We start from the raw sequence: 27,576 nt of genomic DNA, 5'->3' as shown, positions 1-27,576 counted from the left end.
TAACATATCAAAAGCAATAGTTTGTTTGTTTTTTTTTCATCACGGACCAGTTGTTTCAAAATGTTGGGCTCGAGCCCTGTTGCTGGTTTCTTTTGGTAAAACGTTTCATAAAACTCAAAAAGTCATTTTGTCAATGTAATGTAAATTCCTGATAAGTGTAACATCCTGATAACAAATTCTGCCTCCTCCAGTCTTCCATGGCCCATCTGTCTTTTGTGCTGCTCTGGTAAGTTCATCCTCTTAGGTCCTAAGTTCCCCTATCAGAAGAAAGAGGATGACAGACATACAGGATACCCCCAACCAGTGACTCCTCAATAACATTGGAGTTGTTTAGCAGAGCTTTCATATTTTTTTGCAGTAGATCTTGAGAGGCCGGTCAGGCTCAGTAACCCCTATGCCTCTGACAGACGGTTGACCGGGCCGTCCACCGGCTCCATCATCCTGTACTTCTCTAGCAGGGGCTCGTTGCCCTGGAGATGGATGAGAGGCTTGGAGTGCAGCAGCCCGACTCCCCCTCTTACCTCCTGGTTCCTCTTGTTGTAGATGTTGACCCTGTGATCCAGCTCGGGGCTGGTTTTGGTGGAGCCGGCCGGGCTGAGCGGCTTCAGGTTGACGGGGTCCAGGAGCCCCTTCTTCTGGGTGAGACAGCAGGAGTCCTCGGTCAGAGAGTAGAGCAGCTCTTGCACCACGGCGCTAGGGCTGCCTCTTGGCTGCTGTGTGCCCCTGCCCAGGGCCAGGGGGCTGCTGTAGGGAGGAGGGTAGCAGCGTTGGTCGCTGTAGTCAGTGGAGGTGGAGGCCTCGCGCACCGTGGAGCTGCAGTCGGTGGTGGAGCCCAGCGTGTGGCTGCTGACGCTGTGCTGGCGCGCGCTGAAGCTGCTGCGTGACACGGTGGTGGTGGAGGCCTCGCTGACGGAGCTGCCCGTGCGCTGCAGACGGCTGGAGGGCACAGCATCGGCGCTTTTCAGAGACGGGGGAAGCTGGCTGGAGTTGTGAGGCAGGTGCACGTCTATGGCCGCCGTGGTGATGACACGCGCGGGGTCCGGGATGCCCATGTCTACAAAAGCAAAAACACATTATTTTACACAGTGTTGAAAAATATATATTTTTTGGCATTTTATTTGACAGTTCGGAGAAACAGAGATGAAATGCGGCAAAGAGGAAAATGACATGAAGAGAACGACCACGAGAAAGATTTGAACCCATGGTCTGCTGCTTTTGAGGACTGAGCCTCTATGGGCTGGCGCTCTCACCACTACACCATGAGCGCCACCCTTGAAATATTGTTATGCTACATGAAATGTGCTGTAGAAAAGAGTGATTTAGAATCCTGTTGATGCTCACCACTGCTTGGCTCACTGTAGTACTGGCTGATGTAGTTATTCATGTCATCTTGACCATGGCGATCTGAAGGGGATAAATATATCAAAAATACTGCTGAAAAATACTACAACATTAATGCTAAAAAATTATTTGCTCACAACAAGTATATTGTTTGTATACGGCTTAAAATATTATAATAATAATAAGGGGACTTAAAATACTGTAAAATAGAAAAATAGAAAAAAAGCTTAGCGATGTCTTCAAATTCCCAACAGTCCAAATGTATTAATTTAACATTAATATTAAGCAGAAAAGCATAAAGCTTATTACAGAAGTTAAGTATGTGTATGTTTTCCATTATTGTAAATAACTATAAATCACAAATAAATAACTGAATATTATATAACATTTAACAACTAAGCTATCACTAACAATATCAATTCCTTTTTCTACAAACAGATCAATCGACAAGTTAGATCCTTAATCCATCCAAGTATTTCTCCTGAGTGACATCCAAGGTCTCACTGGGTTGTCAGGCTGACAATTTTCATTTAGGAGTGGGTTTCACATATTCATTTTTATGTATGTCCCAAGATGGGGCCACTCACTGTTTGGGCCTTAACTAGCCCAGCCTGGGACCGTCTCCAAGATGATCAATATAATATGAGTATATGAGGAGCAGCCTGTGGTTAAAAGGATGTCTGACTACAAACACCCTAGCTCAGATGTATGGCTATTGGAGCGGTGATTTATAGCTTTGATAAAGGAAAAGCCTCAGTGTTTTGAGCCCTGACATCACCTGCACTGACAGCGCTTTGTTTGCTTTAGGCCCTCTAAGTTATGACCTGTCACTGTGCGAGTGCTTTATGGTCCATCTAGGTGTGGCACCAGAATTTTGATGTGGATTGGAAGACGAATGTTTTTGAGAAGAGGGCGCCACACACAAACTATGCTGGTGTGAGATGTATGTCCACTATTAATACACTTTCCTACGCTCGGACATAGGTTGTTCAAAGGTTGCATGGTAAACTGGTTTGCATAGTATGTTGTGCTTTTTACATTTTTTTATTTCTTTAATTAGGAAACTATATTAGCCTACAAACGTGACATTCTTTGGATACATTAGTATTCTATTATTTCGGACAGATCTCTGTCTCTTTCTCATTTCATCTTTCCAACAACCAATACAAATTTAAACAAGCAACCTTCCAATATATGAGCCATTTCGTCCACCTCTTTGTCTAGAAAAGCTCAAGAAGGCATCGAGGACGTCTCTTGCCTTCAACCGATCGGTTTGCGTGGGGCATGATGCAAACATTTCAAGCACAGCCTGAGTAAATTCCCCTCTGGTGCACAGAATTTGAATAGATGGAAACACAATAGGTGTTTCCAGTCAGACGGTTACAGTATACCTGCAGGCCTTCTAGCTTCTAGCTCTCTAGCTTTAGTGGGCTCCTGATGCTCAGAGGCCAGCCCGGCAGCCAGCCCATCCACCTCCTGGAAGCTGCTGCTCTGTTTGCCCCACATGTGGTGGATCTGCATGGCTGCTTCACGCTCTGCCACCAGGTCCAGGTCCTGCTGGGCCAGGTGGGCTCTCAGCTGCCGGATTTCAAACTGAAAGAAAAGAGAGGGCAAAAATGAGGAAAATTTGAAGAAAACTTTTAAAAGTAATAAAGTAAATACGCACATTTTTAAAGGTGGTGAGGGGAACTTTCAGTTTGTGTTCATTCTTGTTTCATCCTTTGGACAAAAGTGGTAGTGTTGGGGCGCCTTTAGCTCAGTTGGTAAGGCGTCCCCCTCCCGGGCCGGGCCCAGCAGCAGACCTGGGTTCGATTCCCACCCACGGTCGTTCTCTGCATGTCACTCCCCTCTCTGCCCCATTTCACCTCTGTCTCTCTGCACTATCAATAAAGCATAAAAATGCCCAAAAAATATCTGAAAAAAAAAAAAAAAGTGGTAGTGTTTTTTTTTTATGCCAGATGTAGTTCCTAGGTGAGCGTACCCATGACAAAGGCATTAAGTATAACAATGTGAAAATAGCATTCTTTGCACTGATGGTCTCGTTTGCTGTTACATACAATTTTGCAATCATCAGAGGAAAAATTAGAGTGTTTTCAGAAATATTTAAAAGTTCCTCATAGCACCTTTAAGAACATGTATATCTTGCTCACTAAAGTTCCTTTCCTCCTTCCTTATTTGCATGTCAGGTCCCTTTTCATTTACATTGCTGAATGCTTGCATTACAGTTAACCTTCACAATGAGCACTGGATGCATTTGCAGTTAGACTTGTATTCATCAGCTGAGACATAACAAACAATAATAGAACCATCATTATTAAATTGTGAAAAGGGCAATAGACTGCTTTGAGATAATTCACATCACAGTATCAGATCTGCAGGAATCCTTTATGCCTTTTTGAGTACAGATTTAATTTATTTTCTCTTGCATAGCCTTTTGCTGCCATCTGCTGGTTACATACAGCTATACATGGTAGAGGAAGTAGGTGAGGTAGAGACATGAGACAGGTAAAGAGGAACGTACTGCTTGTTCCTGGCAGATCTGGGTGAGACGGTCAAGCTGCTCTTCTCTCACCGCCTTGGCTTTCTCATACTGCTGGATCTCCAGCTCCATCTCCACCTTCACTTGCAGCACAAAGGCTAAAACAATATGGCATATTATAGTCAGCAAAAAGGAATATTTAATCCTCCTATGTATGTTTTATTTGAATGTATTTGTTATATTTGACAAATATCCCCCACCCCAACTCTGGATATTGTGGATAGCATGTTTTTGTATACAGAGGCCTGTTTCAGGTAGCTGGTTTTGAGGCAACCCAGAGTTTGTTCGCTCTGAGTTAGTGGAAACTCTGGGTTTTCCGTTTCAGGTAGCAGGTTCAGCGCAACCGAGAGTCAGTTACTGCGGCAACATACGACGTGGGTCTAACCTGCTCGGGAGGTGGTTAGACCTACCCTGAGTTTGTTTTCACTTTACGCTGCAGCAGCTCTGACTGAAGAAAGAGTGTCACTGTCACAACGCGACCCTGTACAGTTTAAAGCAAAATCACTCGATAGAAATCTCCATCGGGATGTTTTTATAATTTCCTGATGATTTTACGTTTGATCGATCATTTATCTGATCAGTAGCGTAGTTCACCGCCCCTATGCCGTTCATATGCGGCCACCTTACACATCGTGAACATGCTTTACATTCAGATTAATAAACCTTTTGTATTGTATGTATCTCATTATTTATTGTGTTATTAACAGGAGTTTTTTAACGTCTGTGCCACTGAACATAGGCTATTTATGTCAGGTTGAAATGTAATTCTGCGGCTGCACGCGATCGTTACTGTTCACTTGCGTGATCACAAAGATAACAGACGAGCCTCGTTAAATAGCCTAATATGAATATAGAAATTATATAATAATTTAAACTGTGATCACTAGAGGACAAGGGATCTTGTATAATATAAAACACTGTCAGCAATGCTGACCTCACAGAAAGACAAATGTAGGGTTAGACAGTGAGACCATAAAACACTCTTTCTGCCTTTTCTCAGGCTAAGATTATCCGATTTCAATTTTTTTTGCACATTTATACTTCATAGGATCTCCGAGTTCAATACACCTTCATATTCCAACCGGTGAAGTAGGCCTTTAAAAATGTTGCTGCTGATATGCATAACTTAATTCTTAAAATAGATTGCTTCTCATACGGAAGCAATGATGCTCTTGACAAAAACATTTTGCACTGTTTTTTTCTGAATTGCCGAGGTGATTAGATCAGAGTTATGAGACAATATCCCTGTTAATTCTTCTCCATAAGCTCATTCGTTAATATTTCTTACTCTAGTGGGAGTAGCGGAGATTTAAATTTTTAAATTTTTTTGAGAAGTGGAGAAGTGGGAGGATCACGCATTTGTTTCTTCTGTTTCCATGGTGAATCATGTTATCAGCGATCCATTGACGATGGCTTTTATGCACACGCTCCACCCAGAGTGAACACGCTCAGAGTTGATTGACCCAACGCTGATCCACTGTTCTGAAACCGAAAACCCAGAGTTCATCAACTCAGAGCGCAGGATTAAACTCAGAGTATGTTAAACCAGCTACCTGAGACAGGCCTCAGGTGTTTCAGTATCAAAGTCAACCACTTTTGCTTGATAAAAAAAAGCTATACTGTACACAAGGTGGACAAAACAACAGCACAATGGTCCTGCAATATATGTTTCAGAAAAAAAATTGGCCAATACAGGACAAGCTTTTGGGCATTAGTTTGTTGTGTCGTAATATTGGATTATGTTTTTTGGTGACAAGAAAGTTAAACATATTCTTTAATTTACCTTTCATCCCTTTGAACATTTACTGTACTATTAAAAGGGCAGCAACATTTAACCCAGTAAGTAAAATGCACATATATAACAATAAAATAATCTACATGTAGCAGCTTTTGTGTGAGCTTTGAGATGATAATGAACACTCGTCCCTAGTGGAAAAATAATAATAAAGGTTTTTGTTGTTGTTGAAAAAAAAAAAAAAAACTTCAAGATTGAATGCAGCAAATACCGCAGCGGCAGAGAGCACACTGCAGTATCTATCTCTGTGACCTGACAGTAAAGGACAGGAGGACGCATGTGACACATCCGCCCCACGGCCCGCCTCCTATCGCCCTCACCATCGATGATCCTCTTCACCCTCCAGATGCGCAGTGTGATGATGAGACCGATAGCGTCCCAGGGGCTGCTCGGCCCGTTGGCCACTGTGGAGGCCACCATGGGGGCCAGAGAGAGCACGATGACAGCCCCGTCAAACACCTTGGGAAAATACACACACACACACACACACGCACACACGCACACACGCACACGCACGCACACACACACACGCACGCACGCACGCACGCACGCACACGCACACACACACACACACACACACACACGCACACACACACACACACACACACACATGCACGGTTACTGTTACGTCTGTATCTTCCACAGTGGCATGACATGAGGGAACGCCACTGCAGTGAAAAGGGGCCCCGAGTAACAGGACTAATGGGGCCCATGGGAGCTTACCTCCACTTTGTTCTCGATGTAATCCCATATCCCCAACACCACGATCCTGAACACCGTCTGACACAGACAGAGGGACAGGGATGGAGAGAGAAAGAGAGAGAGAGAGAGAGAGAGAGAGAGAGAGCACGTTACACACATGCTAAGAGGGAAGAAGAAGAAGATAATGATGGCTAAAAACCTGAGAGATTGGATGATGCAAGCCGAGCACGCTGGGTAGTAATTCTGAATAATGAACCTGACAGTCCCAGTTAAATGGCACTGGCGATTCTGATTTAGATTTCTTTCAGCCCCTTTCCACTGGTAATTCATCACTGACATCATATTCACACACACGTCACAGCTGGCAGCGCGATAGGATTTCATCCAAACAATTACAGACACCCCGATTAGCTCCTTGTGCTGACGCAGCAAGGGGGCTGCAAAGGGTGAACAACTCTCCCTTTGTCTCTGTTCTGTCTTCTGCTATCCCCTAACCCCCAGCCTCATTTCAGATATTAAAGGTTGCACTGTAGCACAAAACAGCATCCCTGCTGATTTCTAGTCCACCTACAGTATGTGTCACTTAGGGGTTGCATTTATTGATAAGTTAAACTCCAGCTACTTAGCTAGTTAGCAAGGGGGGGTCAATTAAGTGTAGGGAACTATAAGACAAATGTGGGTGCCAGCAAAGAAAATGGTAATCAATACAACACGGCTGCCGACTTGAATTTTTTTTAAAACCAGCAGCAGCACAAAAAACAGCTCCATCTGCATTTTTTTTTTGTTCGTACTGCGGATCAATTGAACACCTTTAACAACAGCAGTTATGTGTTTTTCTTTTCTTTCTTCAGAATACTGATGTAGAGCTTTGCTGTGTGATTACATATCATTGGAGCTGTATAGGCTACACCCCCCCCCTGCTAATCAGAATCTAATCAATCTGTGACAGAGGGCAAGGGCCGTTTGGCGGTGCTGCTGTTAATATTCTAATGAGTATCTGTTGGTGTACTTCGGCGGCCCCCACGTACTGCACATCATAGAATTAACAGGCCGCTGCATCCGCTGTAAATGAGACTGTGTTGAAGATAGATACTCACCTCGGTGAAGAACACACATAGGATAACCAGGCTGATCCAGTGGATGATGCTGGCGAACTGGACTGCGTTATTAACTGTAGGAATAAAAGCACAATAATTGGATATTTATGAGGAGTTTTTTCCCCTGTAACATAAGGTCAAAATGAGCACATGCATACGAACACATGTACAGTATTTAAATGAGCAGACATCATAAATATAAGTATTCATCACACCCTATGCATATGCCTGTTTCTTCCTGGCTATTCGTCAGGCTAATTGTGGACAGCCTCAGACAACACTCCCCTGTCAGCTGAGGCATTTCTCTCCATAAGTCTCTCCCCCCCCCATCTGTCTTTGTTTGCCGTGTTCAGTGATCTGTCTATCAGTCCATTTGTCTTCCTCCCTACACTCATCCACCAGCAGCCAACTCTGTATTGCCCGATCTCTTTGTCCGCTCATCTCCCTTTGAGCATTTGTCTTGCTTTTCCTGAGTCTGCACCGTTTTGTCGGTCACATACTATATGTCCCAGGGGAACAGTAAAGACCCAAAATGCATTTGATAATGTTTCTATTGTGTGTGCTTTCAACTCTTAGCCCTGTGACATCAAATACGCAAGGCATCATGACCCCTGGCCTTCCACTCACGATAAATGTGTATGTGTCCGCCATGCCAAACTGTTTTTAACTATTGGAAAATGAATGGGAGGATCATATTCCCATGATAAATCGTCAGTGACACTGACTCATAATACAGTAAGATAGCAGTTAGTTTTTGCACGCCTTCTGCACATGCTCACATACATCATATGTGAGCATGTGCACATCATTAATTACAGTATGGTATAGTAAGAATAACAGTAAGAGAAGTATTGTTAAGTAACATGAATATGGACATGTAATATACTAAGTAATATACTGTAATATTCAATGCTGTTGTTTTATTACCAGATGCAAGCCCCTTGGTGAAGATCCCCTAAAAAAAGTTTTTTTTAATAAATCTGACATTTTGCATCCAAATTTGGTAGATAAACAATGCAATTGTGACATTTTATAAATTGAGATATCTTTCGAAAAGAACACATTGACTGAAGAAGTGGCTTGGCTCACTGGTTTAACTCAACTAAGAAAATACTTGCGGTCTAAAATGGTCTACTATATAGTGTAGTATTGAATTGAATTTATTGAATTGAATTGAATTGAATTTATTTCAGACATATCAAATAATACAAAAGCAAAATGAAAAGCATGAAAATACAATAAACAAAAATGATATTTAAATCATTCACAAAAAGAAAACAAATTACATATATAGATATGCTATGCCTGAAAAGGAGTAGGAAGAAGTATAAACTTATTTAATCCTACCCCTTTTCCATAGTTAAAAAATAACATTTATTATATTAGCTTCTTGTATTCCTTATAATCTCTATACAATTGCCGATACTATATTTGATAGTACGCTGTATAGTAAGGTATAATCTTTGGTGTTGACTCTCTATGTTGCTATCATTTGTGCATGTTCAAATGAACACTGTTAGCTGATAAAACATGAGCTGTGCTAAAATCAAGGCGGCATGCCAGAAGAGGTATAGAGGTGGTTGCTGCTGGTTTACAGTACACTGGTAACAGATGTTTCAGTTATTTTATTGCCAGGTGCAGGTATATGGTGCCTATCGTTAATTATAGGAACACCTTAACAGATTTTTGTCACACTGTAAGAACACATTTTACTATTCTAAATTTTTGTATTCTTTGTTGTAGTGCTTTGCGACCAACTCTTTTACCAGATACCCATCCATCCAAACCCGCAGCTCAGTATGACAAGATGATGCGTGTGTCTATCTGCAGCTTGGTTTTTGTGCTATTTAAGTCTAGGCCTCGATTGACCCAAAAAAATTGTGCCGAGCAGCAGTCCACTTTTCTCCCTGTCCAAGAATAAACCACAAGTGTAACAATCCACCTCCCCAGTGTCATGACCTCAAAACAAACATCCCTATTGTGTTGAGAATAAACATGGTGTCTTGCTTTGGTTACTTTCCACCACACTCACACTGCAACAGCTTGCTGTCTATGAGCAGCTCCAGGGTCAGCAGCACCACTACCAGAACAACACAGGCCACCAGGAAACAGTTGAAGCCCGCCGACAGCAGACAGACCTGCCAGAGTGACGCCCTGCGGCCACAGCATGGCTTCAACCAGTTGGACCTGACCGGGTGGGGAGAGAGAGGGGGTGAGAGAAAGAGAGAGGGGGAAGGGAAGGGAAAAGTAGTTAGAAGAGTTGTGGGTAGAAGAAGATAAATGGTGGGTCTTGCTGTGTTGTTGTTTCAAAAATGTAATACTGCTACTGATTGCAGATCCAACAGGCAGCATGGCATCCAAGGTCCAACCAATGAAACACAAGAAGAGTCAAGATATAACCATTGTAAGGTGCATTCAACATTCAACCTTGACTTTGCTCCGTTTCCATCTAGTTGTTCTTCTAACAATTTTTCAGCAGAGGGCACTATTCTGCATACAAATTCAGAGCATGCATGAACGCTATAATTGATCCACACTATACATTTTATGTGAAGAATAAATACATGTTCTCCTGGCATGGAGATGATATTTATTAGTGTGAAGGAATTCTGTTCAGGAATTCATGGTTTCATTGCTTTTTCTCCACCTTTTTTTCGTGCAGCTTCCCTCATTTCCTCGAGAAACCATTCATTCTGCCTCAACGTTTCTCTACCCATTATAGCTTTGCTTTTGTGCACTACCAAACAGTGGAGTCTACTTATTATGACAGCCATTAGTTTTTGTTTGTGCCTATTTTTGGAAACCGATGACATGACATCTCTCTTAATCCAATTTCCAAGCATTAAATCACTTGTTGTTGTCTTATCAGAGCATGTTTATACATGTAGCAGTGACAGATATAATGCCTGAAACACCCGGCCGTCCATAGAGGGAGCTGACACCTGACTCAGTTGGTGTTTTACATTCTCTATATTTGTTTGGACATATTACACATCCTTCACCTTACAGACAATACAGTGTGGCTCTGGAGACATTGAAGCTTCCTGCGTTTAATTCCCCTTCCCCACTGCTTCACTGGGTGACAGGACAGGTCCCTGGGTGGAAACTGGCTGACTGTAAGCCCATCTAGGCGACTGTTTTGCTAACAACCAGACTGGTAGTTAGCTCAAGGGCTCTTCTTTTGTTTGAACTCTGCATGACTGACTAGCTAGCAGGCTGGCTGACCGCATGATGTAGCCCCCCCGGCTTGACAGTGGGCCCGTGTGTGCACCATCTGGAGGGTGCAGTCGCACGCAGCCAAAAAAGATGATTGCTTAGGTGAATGAGGACGCGTTCATCTGATTTTTCCATGACAATGTTTATACCCTCACGTCTGCCCGCCTGGCTGCTTGTGGAGCGAGCATCGGAGAGAAAGATGAGGGAGAACATTTGGGTTAGCAAATTTCCTGATCCCCAAATCTGTGTTATACACACTGTCATTCTGTTGCTGCTTTACACATCATCCCTTCACTTCCCATATATTTAGTTTAGTTTGTATTGAGCCGGTGTCCCTTGTGTGCATGCTCCTTGCCCAGGTGCATTGTGCCTGCAGAGACGTGACTGTCACTCCTGCCTTAAATCCATTGCTACACTCCGCTTCAAGTTCCTCCAATCAGACTGTGATTGATGGAGACTCCTGGGGATTTATGGTCAATAAATAATGACAAATCTCAAGTAGGCACACCAGGCATTTCCTTCACAAAACCACCAGCACGCACGCGCACACAAACACACACACACACACACACACACACACACACACACACACACACACACACACACACACACACACACACACACACACACACACACACACACACATCTCAGGTGTGCTCTCAGAAAAGCCATGGTGCGCGCGCATTTGTGGGGTTGGTCCTGTCTCTGAGGCAATACTGTGAAAGGCAGTATGTTTCTTTGAAAATGGCAGCTATCCATTGTCACCTGTCCCCCATAGGAGGAAAGCTACAGGCAATGTCTGTCAGAGGACAGGAGAGGATTCAATTTATTCTCTCTCTCCTCTTGGTTTCGGCTGAGAGTGAAGGAGGCAAACACTGAAAGAGGAAGCGGGTGCAGCCTGCCCTTTCAAAGGCTTTGGGACTCATCCAACTAGAGAGAGAGCCAGAGAGGAAGGAGGGGAAGTTTGGAGAAAGAAGAATGAGAAAGAGAGAACAAAGACAGATGCAGATTGAGTTAAAGGATCATTCCGGCTTATTGTAACTTGTTCCTGTTGGCAATAATTGGACCCTATACTCACAAAGTTAATGCTAAGAATGTTTTAACATAATGTAAAAATGCTTGAAAGACGTCCAGTGGGGCAGGAAATACAAGCGATTTAAACGGGGAAAAGTTGAAAAGCAAAAGATCAAACAGATTTCAAAAATACAAACAGGTAAGCCTACCCTATTTGAAAGTATAGGGCTGCAACAAATGATGACTTTTTTGATGTATTAAGCATTTATATTATAAATAAAAAAAAATAAGCTTGTTACGATTTCCGGGACCACAACATGACATTTTCAGTTGTCTAGTTTTGTCTCACAGTCCAAAACCCAAATATTTCCCCATGAAAAAGGGGTTGATTGGTAATCCAAAAACACACTTAAGTGACTGCCTTTCTGCTGCAACTGTAACAACTTGACTTAACTTTACTGGTGCAATGAGGTGTTATCAATGACATTTCACGACATGCTCACTCCCGGTTTTACCCCCAAAATACTTTTTGTTTAAACCTTGTCTGATGGCCTACTTGTTTTGCACTGCAATGGAGGGATGTCCCCACACCCCTAGGTCTCAGCAATATATTCGGTGAGTACAATGTTACAATGACCAATAGATGAACACGTCCAAAACTATGACAATAGTGCTTAAAATATAATAAACTAGAGTAATCCTTTAAGGTAGAAACTAGAGAGGGGATCCTAGTGTGCTGCATCATTTTGCTGTTGCAGGTGAATCTCGAGTGTATAGCGCAGCAACATATCCTCTCGTTCACCAAGGTCAGCAGAAGGGCAGGAGCTGTGTCTAGCTGTGTCAGTGCTCTCCCAGAGGCTAACCAATGCACTCAGCCCTTTTGCAGCAACCCCTCAGTAACAGCCAATGCCAACAGATTAGGAGCTAAACACCTGGGGTAACAAAAGAGGTGATAGAAGGGTAATGGTATCATTAGCAGATACCATGGAGACTTTCCCAGGCAGCGATTTGTTCCCAAGGTTCCCATCTGCCCGTGGAGGAGAGCCAAGATAAAGAAAAATGTTTTACCTAATGATACGCCTAACACATAGTCACCGGACATTTGTGGACCATTAGTTTAAATATGGAATGAGTAGCATACACATTCCAAGAGACACCTCACTAGTACTAATTGTACCTTCTGGACTGGAAAAGCATGATTTAACTCAAACCGTGTGGAGTCATAATTCATTCAGACTTCTCCCACGAGCCAGTGCAGAAAAGGTATTAATTTAATAAACTTGTAAAGAAAAACCCTGTCTGGAAGCCGAATAAATGGCAGTGATGGATTACTCCGAGCACAGTCGCAAACTTAATTTTAGGGAAATCACTTTATACCATGAACGCTGAAGACCTGAAGTATTTATGAAGAAGTGGGGCTTCAAGCAAGCCCACCTCGCCCCTTTCCAGCCAGTGTCACGGCATGGTCAGATCCAAAGAAAGGGCAATAGCTCAAGGGTTGTAGCCTGGTCCAACCAGACCATCGTACTTCATTTCATTTGTACAGAAGACTACTGAAAGGAAAATTAAATTTGAGCGGAAGTAGGTAGGCGGGCGGAGCCAGGCTACAAGGGTTGGTCATGCACAGGCAACACACACACACACACACACACACACACACACACACACACACACACACACACACACACACACACACACACACACACACACGCACACGCACACACTGTCCAAGATCATTGTGGGCGGAGGGAATGAGAGATGTACGGCGGTGGCATGTGCTGTGGGCAGGTTCGTAAAGATATCAATGGGCTTGAGGCTGTGTTGGTAACACACTGAGGGAAGATCGAAGTCCACCCAACAGCAGCACAGAGCGAGGTGATTAGATCATGATGCTGATCAATAGTGTCCTGAGACAGGAGTGATGGCATGCTGTACATTATGCCTGGCTGTAGCAGACAGGAAAAAGACATCAGGCACATAGTGACTGGCACAGCGCAAGGTGTTTGGTCGCACTGTTGGGGCCCATTCACACAGACAGCACAAAGCTCTGGCTCCGGCCCCTGCAAACTAACTATCGCTGCTGAGGTGAGGAGACTATCACAAAGAGCATCTCTTTCATTATACTGTCTCCTGTAATAGAGATGTAATGTAAACCCATTAGGTACAAGTTAAATGGGAATTAAAACAGAGGGGTGGGGTGCTCTGTGTGTGTGTGTGTGTGTGTGTGTGTGTGTGTGTGTGTGTGTTGGTGAGTGAAGTGATGAAGTGAGAGAGAAGGGAAGGGCTGAATAGGGGAAAATTCATTCTGAAGTAATGAGTCCGAAAGGCACATTCTCAGCTTGTCTGAAGTATTGATTGTAATACACAGAGACAAGAAAACACACACACACACACACACACACACACACACACACACACACACACACACACACACACACACACACACACACACACACACACACACACACACACACACACACACACACAGAAAACCAATAAAATACCTCTGCCACAAAATGTTTGCAAAGGCCTTAAAGTAGTGTCGGTCTGAATGACTTACACTGCTGTGTAAGGCCTCTGAATAATTGATTGGAACGCTGGATTGATGTGTTGATTGCAAATGTACAAAAGTGCAACTTTGCTGGGAGAAAAAACTCCAGCACATTAGGGTACAGACCTGTGGCAGCTGCCACACAATACAGGAAGTTTAGACTTTCACATTGGCTTCCAAAACAATTCATCATGCTTTGAGTCCAGAAAATAATTATCTACTAAGACTCAGATCACTGTGCCTAGCAGCTATTTATTTATTTAAGCACACCTGCAAATTATCCTGCTGTTAAAAAATAAACTTTTTTTTTTTGGGTTGAATAAATTCAACCTCAAAGTTTTGAAGGATTTAAAAAAATGTTTAAAGTCTTGAAGAATTTAATTCCCATAAAGATACACAGAAAAGTCCTGATCTGCAGGTTGGGACATGCCCAAAGATCTAAAAGGAAAGATCTGAATACTTCACTTGATTATTTGAACAAACTACGTTCTTTTTCATGTGGCAGACATCTCATGAATCTCCTGACTGACTGTCAGTGAGAAACACGAGAACACTGCGGAAAAGCTTTTGAAATGAATGTAGCGTCTTTCAAGGCGTAGGGGCCAACGTCGGATACTACTCCAGCAGCATTTTGAAATGATACTACTTGACTCAGGTTTTCTGTCTGCTCTCTTTCTCTCTCTCTCTCTCTCCGTCTCTCTCTATCTTTACTGATAACTATGTAGCCCGGTGGGTTCTCCACTATAAACTTCAACCAATTCACACCAATATGCTGAACTCAGCAGGCTCAGGCAGCGGTAAAATGGACCACAACTGTTCGCCTGCAGGTTCACTGAACAGCACAGGTTGGAAGGCGTCATCCATTCAGGCTGTTCAAAACTCTCTACGTTACAATTTTGTACCTAACTTCCAGCTACTTTATAAACTGGACGAGGCATTTCATTTAATCCCCCTATACTGTATATTCTGAAAGCACACTTGCGGAACGTCAGCCTGAGAATGGCTTGAAAATGACGAATGCCAACACAACAACCGTCTTTCTCAATTCCTGTGTAACCGCTGCTGAGTCATCCGTGTTATCACAGCCAAAAGAAGCCCTGGGAGAGGAAAACCAGCTAAGCAATAAATATGCTGAAGAAAGTGAAGTTATAATCAATTGTACATTTCAGAGCTTCCATATCTCTTCACAATAAATCTTTTACGGTCTCACGCCTCAGGAATTAAACAACACTTTTGCAGTAAATTATCAAATCAAAAGGGCTAATACATTACAAAGGCCCATAAATGAAGTTTAGATTTCACATTGCTTCTGAGTAAAAAGTAAAGATTAAAAAAAAAATAATAATAATAATAATAATTAATTCAAAAATGCATGCAGCTTTCCATATAACTAGACCTTCCACTGGTTTTTCAAGTGCAATCATCTATCAGCTCTCCATCCTTTGCATCCTATGCCATGGTACACAAGCTAGCAGAGGGGACTGGTAGAGCTGGACATTGCCAGAGAAATGGGCCAGAGATACAAAGCAAATGGAGATGGATGGGTTCTCCATGTGCAGAGCTGCAGACAAGCTGTCCCTGATAAATGGGTTTTTCACCAGGACACTTGATCTCGCACGCTCTCAGCCCAAAAAGCAATCTCACACTTTGCATGTCTGTGAATATTAACAAACCCTCAAACCCTGCACTCAAATGTCATCTATTGTGTCGCACATGGTGCCAGGCAAGAGAGCCAATTTGATGGAGAGGACAGTTCCTTTCTGTGTGTTTGAAATAGAGTCCGAGGGGGGAGAGAGAAAAAAAATATCTTCTTCTCTTTTCAGACATCCATCAACACAGAGCAGGTATAATATAGCTCCGCTTCCAAAGCCACATGAAATATAGCAGCTGCCAAGATTCAGACTCCTGCAATTGTTATATTCTACTGTCTACATTATTCTTATTATTCCATTTTACGTCAAACTTAAGCAATGCCAGCCCTATAGGTCTGATTGTTTGCATGTGTTACTGTTTTATTAATGCATTTTAGTTAGGAGAACTTTATTCAATTCACTGAGTGTGAGCATTACCACCACGCAACGTAATCAATCTAGGCAGTCCATGGCACACTTAAGCTTATCTCATATCTGACATTTCAACCAACAGCTCTATCAGATAGTGACTGTGGCTGTCACCGTGTGACACGGCACGGGGGTTAATCCCACACTACAGCCCGACGAGGACATGAGATGACATTTATCAAATGAAGCCATTTTCCTTGTGATCTGCAGCCAGGCAGCTTTGTGAATAAAAGTGCGGAGTATGGGTTGTCTTCTGCTCCTTTCCTCTCTTTATCCTTGTCGTTATCCCCTCTCAGCCTCCTCTCTCTCCTCCAGTCAAAGCGGCAGGTTGACCCATATGAACTATCCGTCATTGCTGCAGTGACTTACACCTCTGAGTCGGGGAGATCAGCGGCATATGCTACTGCCGCTATGTGGGTATAATAGCAGCCTGATCTAGGGGATGATAACCTGGGAGAAGTGCAGGATTTGCAGCATTACTTCCAGAGACTTGGGCTAGTCAGGAACGTTCTGCTTAAAAAAAACGTATAGTCCATGATACAACCTTGTTAACCAAACGTGAAAATGCATGACAATCTCGTTTAAACCAATTTGATATTCTGCAGTTACCAAATGCATTCCCAATTCTAAAAAAAGGCAGAACTTTTTAAAAGAATACAGTAACACAAATGAGACAATAATTTAGTGACCAAAAGGTGGATGTGTACTATGTAATCGAAACCAACCACACATCTTGGGCTTTCCAGCAAGTTCTGGAGAAGACGGTGCTGCCAAAAATCTATTAATATTTCCACCCCGGCTCACCATTGCATAGCATCTGCAAGTACTGCGCGTGCCCCCTTGTAGTCCGCAAGAACATCCACCTCCTACATAATCGCCCACGTCTACTGATAAAGAGCCATGAGAAGCTGCCATGCAAGGCTAAATGCGCCATATCTGGTGTGTGTATCCCTTTTGCTCTTTTTATAAACAGCCATATGAAACAAATCAAAACCAAGGCATCACTACCAACGATTTAGGCTCAGTTCACAAGCAATGAGCCCTTTCTTTCCCAATCTCTGACTATTAATATAAAGCTTTTTCATTTGACGTTAACGTTTTGTTCTTTTTCAAAAGCACTGACCACTAGAGATCAATATAAACTTGACCAACAGAAGTATTTGTAGTCACATTGAAATCACAACTCATTTGCTCCTGTATGTACTACCACATCCAGAAAATGACGTGACTAATAATAAAACATCTCAAGAATTTAAGTCACCGTAGCTTGAGAAAACAATTGACCGAAACGGAAGCACAAAGCCACTGCGACACCAGCAGTGAAGGCAACGAGAGTGGGTTTACACAACCATTTACAAAGTGCTAAAATTAGCCTAGAGCACGCAGAGGCGTCTCCATGACTATACATTCCAAGCAACAAGACAAAAGGTATTTTAAAAATAGAACCTACAGGGGAAGGTAAATCAGTCTGTTCATTGGTTTGCCATTAGGGCCTTTAATACGAAAGAGCCATTCAACACATTCCACCTTTATGTCATTCCTCTGATGTTACACACATGAGTCACAAAGGCAGCCCGACGAGCTCGCTCTGTCGCCTTTTTCCAAGACTTTAATGAAACTGCGATGACAGGTATGTCTGAAAATGCCTCTGACCTTAAAATCAGGAATTCCAATCTAAAAAGCACAGGAACATACTGTAACACACACATACAGTACATGGGTGACAGATTGCACACTGTTTTCACTGGTCCAGCTGCTTGGTTGTTTACTCTCATCATAGTGGAATGCCTTCTTATGTTTTTATTTTGAAGAGCATTCACATCGTTGACTTTATTATTCCCTCAGAGACACGTATTGGCCGCTGCATGACTATTCCACTGCATGATGCCAAATCCCAGGGGACCAGGGTGTCATATGGTGCCCGTACGAGAATGCCCACTGTGATGATAATTCTGCTGGGTTGCCAGATCCTGTCCTCTGCTGTGGCATTGTGTATGTGCGTGTTTTTCTGTTTGTTTATGCGAGCAGGACAGAGTGAGAGAGAGATATAATGCTAGGATGAGAGAATGTGTGTTTTTTGGGGACAGGACCCATCTGTCCATGCCCTCCGTCCCACAGAGCCATCGGACCCGGACCAGGCCTAGACCAGGCGAGGTCCAGCCGGACATGGTCAGCTGACACACCAGGGGTTGGATGGTGAAATGCCGGATGCTTAAATTAGCGGCTTGTGTGCTGTTTGTTGACTTTCGGCTGCCTGGATGCCAGCATCGCAGCACGCCAAAGGGTTGTGAGTCACGCTTCCTGAGCGGAGAGCCATAGACACTTGCTACAGGGGGGCTCCAGGAGGGGTGTGTCCTGTCCTGAGAGTACTGGCCCTGCAGCCTGGCGATATGCTAATAAGAAAACAACACAAGGCCTGGACAAGCAGCAGCCTCACGGGGGGAAAGAAGCAGCACCACAGGGCAATGACATTTCAGGGAAAGCTACGTTGCTAACAGCAGTCATTGTTTTTACGCCAGAAATCGACGTAATGAACAAAAAACCTGTCTGGTTCAGAGGAATTGTGTCCGTCACTGAGCCGAAATGAACACATCAGTGGAGAGACATTGTCCATTTAACATGGTGACACTAATAAATGAATTGCCTAAATATCCTCGACTCACGCATTCTAATATCAAATGAGGGCTGATTCAATACGCCAGGTGTAATTACCATGTGCAATAACGAGCAACGGTAGGGGAGAGACGGTAGATCTTTTCTCTGCCAGGGTAGATTATAGATTGTAGTAATTGCAGTTTTGCTTTGATTATGAATGTAGCACTTCACGCAACAAGCAGAGACAATATCCCAGACGCCCTTTTTTCTAGTATCTTCTTGGTATTGGCAGACATCAGGAACATCAATCAATATGCTATTACATTTAGTCTTATTTAAGATTAATTAAAGAAAGATTTCATCGATACTCATGCTACTAGTTTCTTTATCCAGCCTCCTCAGCATGTATGACGTTGGATATGCTTGAAACAATATTCGGTTTCTGAACAAAATCCTTTCCTACACATTCCTTGACTACACATCGCCTTATTTTCAAACATAACCACAGTCAAGGTTCTGTTTCAGGCTAGACAAAACAGTCTCAAGCTTGTTTTACTCACAACAGAAACATCTCCAGAAATTGTTCTACCGACTGTGGTCAAACCATCAAGCCACAACCGAGGGCTTAGTAGGGTGATGGTGCGAGTGAATTTTATAAGACATAGCATACCCCTCTCTGTCATCATCATCCGGGTTGGAGATTAGCTGGGATCCAGCTATTGATATGTCCAGGGCGGCCAAAGGCAAGTCTCTGTAGGCGTAGCTGACCAACTGCCCAGGGGCCACGCCTTGGGTTTCCTCCTCAACCTGCTGGGAAATCACCTCCAGCTCTGAAGCTCCGGCCCGGGGTGGAGCCCTGTGATATAAAAAAAAACACATCACAAACAGGAGTATAGCATTAGAGTCAAAAACATGATTTTGTTATAAGTGCCATCGCCATCCATTGTCATCCAAATGTGTATCTGCATGATTTAAACCTCTGTATATAGGGGCCTCTCTGTGTTGAGAGGCCCCTATATACCACACAGATAGCAGAATTGCAGTTTAAGGTTGTGTGGAGGTCTTCTGTTTATTTGAATTAGCCAATGCACCGACCTACTTTGAAAATGGCAGCAAAGTGTGATAATACCTTTGGGAATTTTTGCTTAATTTTTGACGGATGAAAACACAAACGAGGTGAGAAATTTCCTGTTTGCAGTGTTTTTTGCTGGCAACCTCGACAAGGACACCTTAATCTGGCAAAGTGATGACAAGCTGATCTACATTTCTCATTAGCAGAGTGTGCATGGAAGTTGTGCATAACACACCACGGTAAATATTGCAATTTTCATTCCAAACATATGGAAGTGTTAACTTGATGAAAACTATTATAGGTATCAGCTTTAAGTACATTTCCTGATAATTTACACTCTTTCATGCTGCTCTCCAAAATATTCTCTGATGATTCCCCACCTTCTGGGCAGCATTTCCTAGTTTCCATTTATTACTACAGACCTTTTTTCCCCTCTTTCGGTTAAAATTATGCTCTTGCCCAGTTGCCAGCAATTACCATTTTGAAAACTCTCCCACGGTGCACTCAAAGATGTTCCAACACCTGAAAGTTCCGAATTGGTAGCCAACGGAACTGCCATACAAATAAAAAAGCTTGTTTCAGCTTTATTTTTTATCTTTCATTTTTCATTTAGATTTATCTACTGCTTTTTCTCTGTGAGGATAGCCATATTTGTCAGACCCAGACAAAAGTATCATTTTATCTGCCACCAAGGTCCTTAAACTTAAAACGCGTAAGGGAGAGCCGTGATGCTACGAGCTCAGCCAATAGCGGACAAGGAGAAGTCAACCTGGAAGAGGACTCGCACACTTACTTGGCAGCCGTCCCAGTGCAACCAATGAGGAGACATCAATAACTCCAGTGCTTAATAGTGTAGGAAGGAAGGCATTGATTAAAAGACAGAGGGAACAAAGGCCATTGGGTTGGTGACTCCTACAACCTCTATGCTGGAGGTGAAACATGTAGGGAGGAACCAGTTAGTAGAAGATCACTGAGCAGACCCACCTTCTTGTTAAATGTTAATGTAGGCAGGCATGGACAGGAAAATAGGTCTCTCTCTGTCCTGACTTACTTCTTGACTAATAACTGCTTAATGGACTCTCTTGAAAGGTTATTTTATTATTCTTGCAGAAAAACCAAGAAACGCTGGAATTGTATTGTCTTAACGTGGCATGGTAGGGTTATGAAACATGAACTATTATTCTTGTGTCCTCCTCTCGACTTAAAATGCCTTGCCCTTACTCCCTTTAAATATCTGCTATTGTTTTTGCTGCGAGTCCTGCTAGATGTGTTTGTTTAGCTTGAGGATCAAACATATATTAACATGCTCAAACCCAAAGCATGCATGCGCATCCTATAGTGTTATCAGTGGACTTGGCACCTCTGACCAACCCGCAACAAGGACGCTAACCATTCATGACAGACACAAACTGTTTAGTGCATCAAAATCACATTTCCAGACCATCAAAGAGCGGGCCAGGAGCCTTTCTATGCAGAGCCCAGTGGAGTGGCTGGTTGCCATCCTGGGGAGGGAGAGGAAGCTTCACATCTCAACCCCTTTGCTACCCTTCAACGATGAAAGCAAGGACAGCCAGCAGCATCGCTGAAGGCTGGTATCTTTTCAGAGGCATGTGATATAAGCAAACGCCACAAGGCAGCAAAAAGGTTAACATAGAGCATGCATGGCTGGGGGGAGGGACTTGCACCCATACAGAATAAAGAGTAAAGGGCTTGCCATCAAGCCGAATGAAGCAAAATAGCATGCTTCTAAACTAGCTAATTCTTTAACATGTTGATTTTGTTCTACAGTATTGTTCTTACAACCAGGTCATAAGGTTGTAGTGACATTAACTTCTCATATTCTTTATTTTAATTGAATTTTCTTTTAAATTCATTTTTTAAAGATTATATTTTGGCGTATATTATGCTTTTTCTTATTAGACAGTTAAGAGAGACAGAGATAAAATGGGGCAGAGAGGGGAATGACATGCAGGGAACAACCACGGGCCGGATTCGAACCCGTGGTCTGCTGCTTCTGAGGACTGAGCCTCTATTGGACACTGGACTAAAACTCATTATAGCTTAACTTTAACTGAATTTCCATTTTGCTTTAGGAAAGTTAATAGTATTACAGATATACTGTTACTAAACAAAAGGATCAACTCTCTAACTAGTAATGTTGATCAAACTCAATGCATCGGACAAAGATAGGTCTTAATGTTGTTGATGTTCCTTGGGAATATGTAGTGTGTGTTAAAATACATTTTACTTTTTAAGAGAGTCCTGCAGTTTTAAAACCCTATTCATGTTTTAAATGATGCGTCTTTTTCCTCCTTCCTTGTGTGTAATTATTGCCAGCTTCCAGGTTAGCAGCAATGCATATTTATTCCCCTCGCATTTGATTTTATTATTTTTCCATTACATCATTATAAGTCGCCAAAGCAGCGATCGATAGGCATATGAAAATATATTAAGCCTGCCGAGCTCTCTCCTCTCAAGTGCTAACTCATTGACGAGGCAGTTAAGCGCTATTTGTCTCGACATGACAGGCGAAATAATCATTTACAAAACTAATGTGATTGTGTTAACAACGTTTCATTTCAAATATTCTCAATGATGGGACTCCTCTCATTTATCTGCACCCTTTTTCAGTTTTAACAGGGTATAACCACAACACACCCTCCATACAGACACACTCCCCAGAAAGAAATATTTTGGAAATATACCGTATATACCCCTTTAATTTTTACTTGGACATTTTCAATAAGAGAATATCTCTCCATGGATCTGGAGTTTAAATGAGTCTTACTTGTAATCTATTATAGCCAGCCTCAGTTTACTGCAGCCTTCTGTGAGCAAGGTACTCAAATACCACTGAAGACCAATACTGCTGAACTCAACAGAGAGAGCTAAACTAAATTTGATCTCTTTACACTGAAAACAAAGAACCGTGCACATAAAGGATGTTCAAATGCTGAAATAAAATACATCACGTGTCAGTCGGGAGGAATCAGCCAGGTTTGTAGTAACACGTTCAGTTTAGACAAAACTAAAATTACTTTAAGACAAAACATTTTTTGAATGTGTTTCAGTTGTATTATTATTTTGTGTTTTTCTTCATACTTTTTGATATTTGGGTCAAAAGACCCTGGGTCTAAGACAAGTTTGAGATGACTGACATTTGCAGTGAACATTTGTCTCTGTGTTGCAGAGCTAAATAGCCTTTTGGTATTAGAGGCATTCCCACAATAGCTGTGAAACAGTAGCTGACATGTCTTATATCACTGCACTCGACCTCCAGCACCCAGATGTGATGGAACAGCAAAGCATTGCTTAAAGAAGGCCTGTGTGCAAGAGTCAATTTTTGCCAAGATAAATAAGTGGTAACATAAAATCAAGTCAAACCAAACATTGATAACGGCTGGTGATTACTCTAATGCTATGAGATTCCACCACAAAACATCCACGGTCAGATAGAGTATAATGTGGCTATTTCATCAAGGTGATTAAGGGGGAGATTGATGCCTCTCACATCATATATCAAATCACCTATTCTGAGCAATAGATCGTCTGCTTTGTCACTTCAGTGGATTTTAAAGTGCTGTCTCAGCATGAACCGGTGGTTTGCAGAGGGCATCGGTATCATTGTCATTCCGAGCGCTCTCTCTGCCTCGGTTCTTCTAGCCAGATGTCTACAACACAGCTGCTCTGTCTTATCCAATAAGTTTGTATACGGACGCTTGGCTACTCCTCGGAGCACAGCAATTCACTGCCCCTGATATCATCAGGAAAGCAGGACCAATGTGCCAAATCACTTATATGGGCACCAGCCAGATTTCCCAGCAGCAGCAGCAGCAGCAGCAGCAGCCCTGACACAAGCTCCTGACACAACGGTACATTTGTGAGATCGGATCTTTTAGGAAACGCCCGCTCTTTCAAGGTCCAAGGGGAAATTACAGCAATTGACAATCCCAGTGCATCAATGGAGAAGAGTAAAGTTTTTATTGTGTTGGTCTTTGGGGGTTTTCTTTTTTACTGTTAATAGAGAGAATGCTTCAGCTTGGTATCTGTCATTGTATGTCCATATCGCGTCAATTGGCCAGCAGCAAAGATGTCACCTGAAACATTAGGATTTACCCTGCATACCTCGTAACAGCAGCTGCTTGATCTTCAAAAGCAAGTACCAAAGCAAGCTTTTGTAACCAAACATTAGTATGTAAGTTATGGACAACAAGTAACACTAAAGGTTAGGCACTCATTATTCTATATTTTCTTGTTGATAATAAATACTGTGAAAAGACCAACACCAACAATGTGCTGGTCTGTTTCTCAGTACTCTTTTGCTACTTCCATACCCAGCCCGTCCAGTCATCTTTACTGAAGAAAGAATCTTAAAAACAGGTCACACATACCTAGATAGCTTCCCTTTTTTAAAGGGCAAAGTCATTTCCGAAGACAGCTGTTCACAGTTGCTTTTAGCAAATATGAATCAAATAGCATTAATAGTGCATTTGTTGGGGGACTATTTTCAGCCTTGGATTAATACACATTGATGCTCTAGTAGTGAGAATGTACTGCACCCGGAGGGGAAATGAGATACACCCAAAATAAAGTACAGTGAGTGCTAAGGTCACCATAATGAAGGAACATGTAGTCCTGTGCAACAATACGGATCATTTAGGAGTTTTTAATAGTTTGGGGGAAATAATGGAGGGCCTTTACACTGAAGAATAGGACAGTACATCAGGTTTTGGCTACGCAGACAATATTGGTTGGTAAGAACAATACATTTCTGGTTTTGGTAATAAACCAAGAAACATGTCACAATAAAGCCTAAATACTTAACTATAAACTGTGTACTGGAAATGTAATGCATGGATTCAACGCCTCCTATTCCAACTGTAAACTGGGTTAGAGCAATTCAAATCCAGAGAAAATAGTTATTTTTCAACAAATGAATCAATGTTTTTTTTGCATATAACTGAGAGCTACTATTGTAAAAATCATAACGATGATATAAAGTTTTCCAGTCATTGCTTAGCAGTTGACCTGCTCATCAGCTTTATTGTAGTGATTTGAGAGAGAGGGCTTCATTACACTGAGAAATTAAGCGTGGCAGAAAGATCACGTAATACTGAGGTTAGTTACAGTAAATGTTAGCTGACCTGCTTCACAGCCACTGGGCTCCTCGCGTGCTGAATGCAATAAGAAAAAATACTGCGGGAACGGGAAGGGCACTGCCTCGTCAAGTGTTTCCGTATCCCCTCTCTTTAAATGCAATGTTGTCTTGATGTAAACTTATGACAGAACATGTACAACTGAACTGTTATGTGAATTAAGTAAGATAAATCCCTTTGAACTTGTTGTATTTGTGCATCTAATAATTTGCCCATTCTGCATCCCATTGCTTCAATAGCAGATATGCTAGGGCTAGAGAGAGAGAAACAGAGAGAGAGAGAGAGAGAGAGAGAGAGAGAGAGAGAGAGAGAGAGAGAGAGAGAGAGAGAGAGAGAGAGGATTTACAGCAGCATCAAGTATAAGAGAGCAGGGGTGAAAATAACTCCAAAGACCTTTTCCCTGCATGAGAGTTTCCCATCTGTCACTTTGCAGAGAGAGTGAGAGAGAGAGAGTCACCGGCATTCAGCAACATTAGATCATGCCTTTGTATTAGTAAGCGGTCATCACATTCTGCACATTATCTGGTCACAGATCTTTTTGCACCAAATGTTCTCGCCTACTAAATGGATTGGTAATCAACCATCAACTGCTCTAATCTGCTGGTCTAAGGCCCAGACAGGCAGAGAGTTCCCGGGGCCTTCTGACGATGGATGCAGCCGACTGAACCACTTTTGCATTCACCCTTCACTCCACTATAGCCCCAACCATGGCTGCCATCATAATGCAGGACCTATCTGCAGGATCACACACGCACGCACGCACGCACGCACGCACACACACACACACACACACACACACACACAAACAGAGTATAATTATTAATAAGAAGAGATGACAAGTGAACATCTCTCCTGAATGCTAAGAGACGCCAGCAGAGACTGTGGAGATGACCGGCTTGCTCTTTCACTCTCAGATTCTCTGTTCAAAGTCATTGACAGGAGGGGCATGAGAATGTGTGCAGGTGCCACCCAGCTAATCACATCTTAACACGCTGAGGTGCACAAGACTGCGTGTTCATAAACAGAGAGATTTGAAGATTTCATTTCACACTCTCTCAGACAGGCTTTCAAACAATACTCTGGCAAGGTGTTATACTCACTGGGGGTTGCTCATGTTGAGGTCTTGTTGCTGCAAACAGACGTCCACACTAGACGACCCCAAGTGCGAAAATGTGATTTCACCACTGTAGAGACCGGGCTCCTACCACTCCTACAGAAACCACAGAAGAAAAGTGTAATTATTACAGAAGAAGAGAAAGAAAACATGTAACTAACATCAGCTTATACTCCATCTACTGAGGAAGATTGTGAGATTTGATTGGGTGCCCCACAGCAACAACTGATGGACCTCGAGGGGAGAATGCCAAAAAAACAACTTCCATTTCCAAGGTCAAAACTGAACACATATTCTCAAAACCATGAAATATCTTCACAAAGACAAGTATGGTATCACAAATGCATGCAGAATTATCAATGAAGTATCAGGCCTTATGCTTTCCCCCTCGAGGCACGCTAGCCTAACTTACGCTTTAGCTTTATGCTCTCTGCAACTATTTTTCCTGGGGAGCACTAAACTGTAATGGATTTTTTAAATCTCCTCCAATATACGCTGCGCTCCATGAATCGGGGCGCTGAGGAACATCACACCTCTTGCATAGCAAGTACAGCGGGATGCTAGCTCTTTGTGCCACAGGATAGAGGGCCATTGATGTCCAAGCTTCCAGTCAATGCAAGCCCACTCCAGCTGCTTCACAGGGGAACAGACATGACATGAACGGACAGGAAAAGTCGTCACACATGGCCACTGCTTTAAAGGTGGTGTGAGCAATTCTAGAGAACGCTCATTGTCAAAATCACATTTTGTCAAAATCAGTGAATATCTCCTCACCGTCTGCTACCTGTCCATACTGTGCGCTGACAAAAAATACTGTGCTAATACATAGCCTAGGCTCTGTAAACTCATATGTAAACAAAGGTGGCCCAACACAGCTAGAAACATGCCAGTTTCCAGAGCCTATGGCTGTGTATTAACACTGGACCTTTTTATTAGATATTCGTTGATTTGACAACCAACAATATTTAGAATCACTGATTCCAACTTTAAAATGAAACACTCCCAGTATTAAAAAAAAATTAAATAAACAAAAGCCCAGTGCTCAGTGTTGCAAGTAAATGTAACAGTAAACTCAGCTGTCGACAAGAGATACATTGTAACTGCAATCCTTCATGATCTACACAAAATATTTCATGTTTTTCTTTTGGGTAGTGTGTGACCCAAAGAGCCAAGGCGAAAAAACCTTGGGATGCCGAGAGGTGAGGAGTCAGCATTCACAGGCGCAGGAAACCACGGCAGAGTAATGTAGTGAAGCACAGCAGATTAAATGCTACTCAGGATTAATCAGTCCAGGTCACTCTAGGGCCGACACTGAGTGACACTG

The 27,576-nt window shown here is 42.6% G+C and overlaps 1 protein-coding gene across 1 annotated transcript; it reads right to left on the bottom strand.

The window, feature by feature from the left end:
* Window positions 1-287: 287 nt before the first annotated feature.
* Window positions 288-26,331, bottom strand: tmem266 (transmembrane protein 266). Its single transcript, XM_080027970.1, has 10 exons — window positions 26,239-26,331; window positions 19,581-19,766; window positions 9,507-9,661; window positions 7,475-7,548; window positions 6,399-6,455; window positions 5,996-6,134; window positions 3,863-3,978; window positions 2,733-2,934; window positions 1,342-1,404; window positions 288-1,054 (listed from the first exon to the last, which is right to left on the bottom strand). Exons 1-10 carry the CDS (start codon window positions 26,250-26,252, stop codon window positions 393-395), a joined length of 1,668 nt encoding a protein of 555 aa, XP_079884096.1. The 5' UTR covers window positions 26,253-26,331; the 3' UTR covers window positions 288-392.
* Window positions 26,332-27,576: the final 1,245 nt, after the last annotated feature.

The sequence above is a fragment of the Ammodytes marinus genome (genome assembly GCF_949987685.1).
Source record: "Ammodytes marinus genome assembly, chromosome: 5".
In the NCBI taxonomy this organism is placed as follows: Eukaryota; Metazoa; Chordata; class Actinopteri; order Uranoscopiformes; family Ammodytidae; genus Ammodytes; species Ammodytes marinus.
The sequence above is the reverse complement of the archived record's forward strand: the minus strand, read 5'-3'. Positions and strand labels throughout refer to the sequence as shown.

Coding starts and splice junctions, on each gene's coding strand:
- tmem266 (XM_080027970.1), bottom strand. Junction 9,662..19,580: donor GATGATGATGACAGAGAGGG/GTATGCTATGTC, acceptor CCACCCGGTCAG/GTCCAACTGGTTGAAGCCAT. Junction 1,405..2,732: donor AGAAGCTAGAAGGCCTGCAG/GTATACTGTAAC, acceptor TATCCCCTTCAG/ATCGCCATGGTCAAGATGAC.